Genomic DNA, 1,427 nt, shown 5'->3' on the forward strand with positions numbered 1-1,427 from the left:
CCCCCCCTGCCCTCTGCCCAGCCCTTTCTGCCCCCCCTCCTCCCCTCGGCCCAGCCTGTCCCCAGCCCCCAGCCCCTTCTGCCCACCCTCCTGCCCTCTGCTCGCCCCCAGCCCGCAGACCTTTCTGTCCAGCCTCTGCTGCCTGATCCACCACTTGCTGGGCTGCTGCTCCCGTAGCAGTCACTGAAACACAGAGATTTGCCGTTAGCCTCTGTTGAGGCCCATGGACCACGGGGACCCAGACTGCCACCACCCTCCATCTGTTCTCTGGAGCAGTCTGCCCTCCAGGCCCTGGGGACAGATACCATCTAGGTAAATAAAGTCCCTTGACCAAGGCCACCCAGCCAGTGAGGGGCATGAGCCGTCTCCATGCCTCTGGGGTGTTCTTGTTTATTTATAACTCTGGGCTCCTCCCCTCTGGCCTGCTTCCCATCCAATGGCCAGGATAGCTGACAGGAAAGTGGGCGGGGCTAGGCAGGGCAGGGCAGGGCTGGGCTGGAGATGGCTCTGGGCTATGGCTGCTGCTGGGCCTGGTCTAGGAAGAACCCTGCCCCTTTTAAGAGCCCCCCAGATGCCTGGGTTCCCACCTTTAGTGCACCCTTAGTGCATCGCGGCCTGCCTCTCCTTCCTCAAGGCCCCCTCCCCAACTCCTTTCCTTGCCTCGACCCAGAGGGCACACGGTGACGATGCCAATCCCGGGGCAAGCAGCTAAGGCAAAGTGCAGACGGGAGGCAAACTTCCCCGGTCAGGCTCTCTTCTCTGGACCAGCGTCTGTGCCTGTGGGGACCTGTGTTTCCAGGGTTGGCTCCCGGCCCCCAGAGATCTGGCTCCTCCTTGCTCTGAACAGGAAAGGGCTTGCCTTACCCACACCTGGGGTCTGGTCTGACATAGCCAGGACCCAAAGGAGGAGCCTTTGCACCCAGCTTGCAGGTAGAGTGAGGTCCAGAGGGGGGCCCTGCAAAAAGAGGCTTCCTGGTGGCAGCAAGCGCAGCGGCCCCTGGGGCGCCGGTGCGTCTGTTGACTGACACGTGCAGGAGGAATGGAGCCGGAGCCGGGGTCCCAGGGAAGATGAGCTGACACTGGTGGCCTCGTCCCTTCACATGCCTTCTCCCCACCCTCCCAGGCTGTGACCTCAGTCAGAGGGGTCAAGAGCTGCGGCAGAGCAACGAAGGCTGGGCACCTGCTCTACTGGGGGAGGCGGGGAGGCCCTCTGGCTGGATGTGAAAACAACTCTTTTTCAGGGGGAAGAAAACTCAAACCAAAGCGCAGTGGGGTCTGGCGCCGCCACCCCATCCGGTCCTGTGTGCTGAGCCCGGTGGGCAGAGGCCAGTCTCAGGGAGGCAGGGTGCACGCTCACCCGCCCCGAAGGACCCCGAGGGGCCTCCCCTGGTTGGCTCTAACAACCCCAAAGTGCAGCCCGGGCTCCG

The 1,427-nt window shown here is 63.5% G+C and overlaps 1 protein-coding gene across 1 annotated transcript in view; it reads right to left on the reverse strand.

Moving 5' to 3' along the window:
• The window catches only part of ADIRF (adipogenesis regulatory factor), a 2,231-nt gene that overhangs the window by 460 nt on the left and 344 nt on the right, over positions 1-1,427 (reverse strand). The window contains exon 2 of the mRNA XM_006767903.2: positions 121-183. Within this exon, the coding sequence (XP_006767966.1) occupies positions 121-183 (63 nt within the window). The remainder of the gene's footprint in view (positions 1-120; positions 184-1,427) is intronic.

This window comes from Myotis davidii, unplaced genomic scaffold, assembly GCF_000327345.1.
Source record: "Myotis davidii unplaced genomic scaffold, ASM32734v1 scaffold642, whole genome shotgun sequence".
Taxonomy (NCBI): domain Eukaryota; kingdom Metazoa; phylum Chordata; class Mammalia; order Chiroptera; family Vespertilionidae; genus Myotis; species Myotis davidii.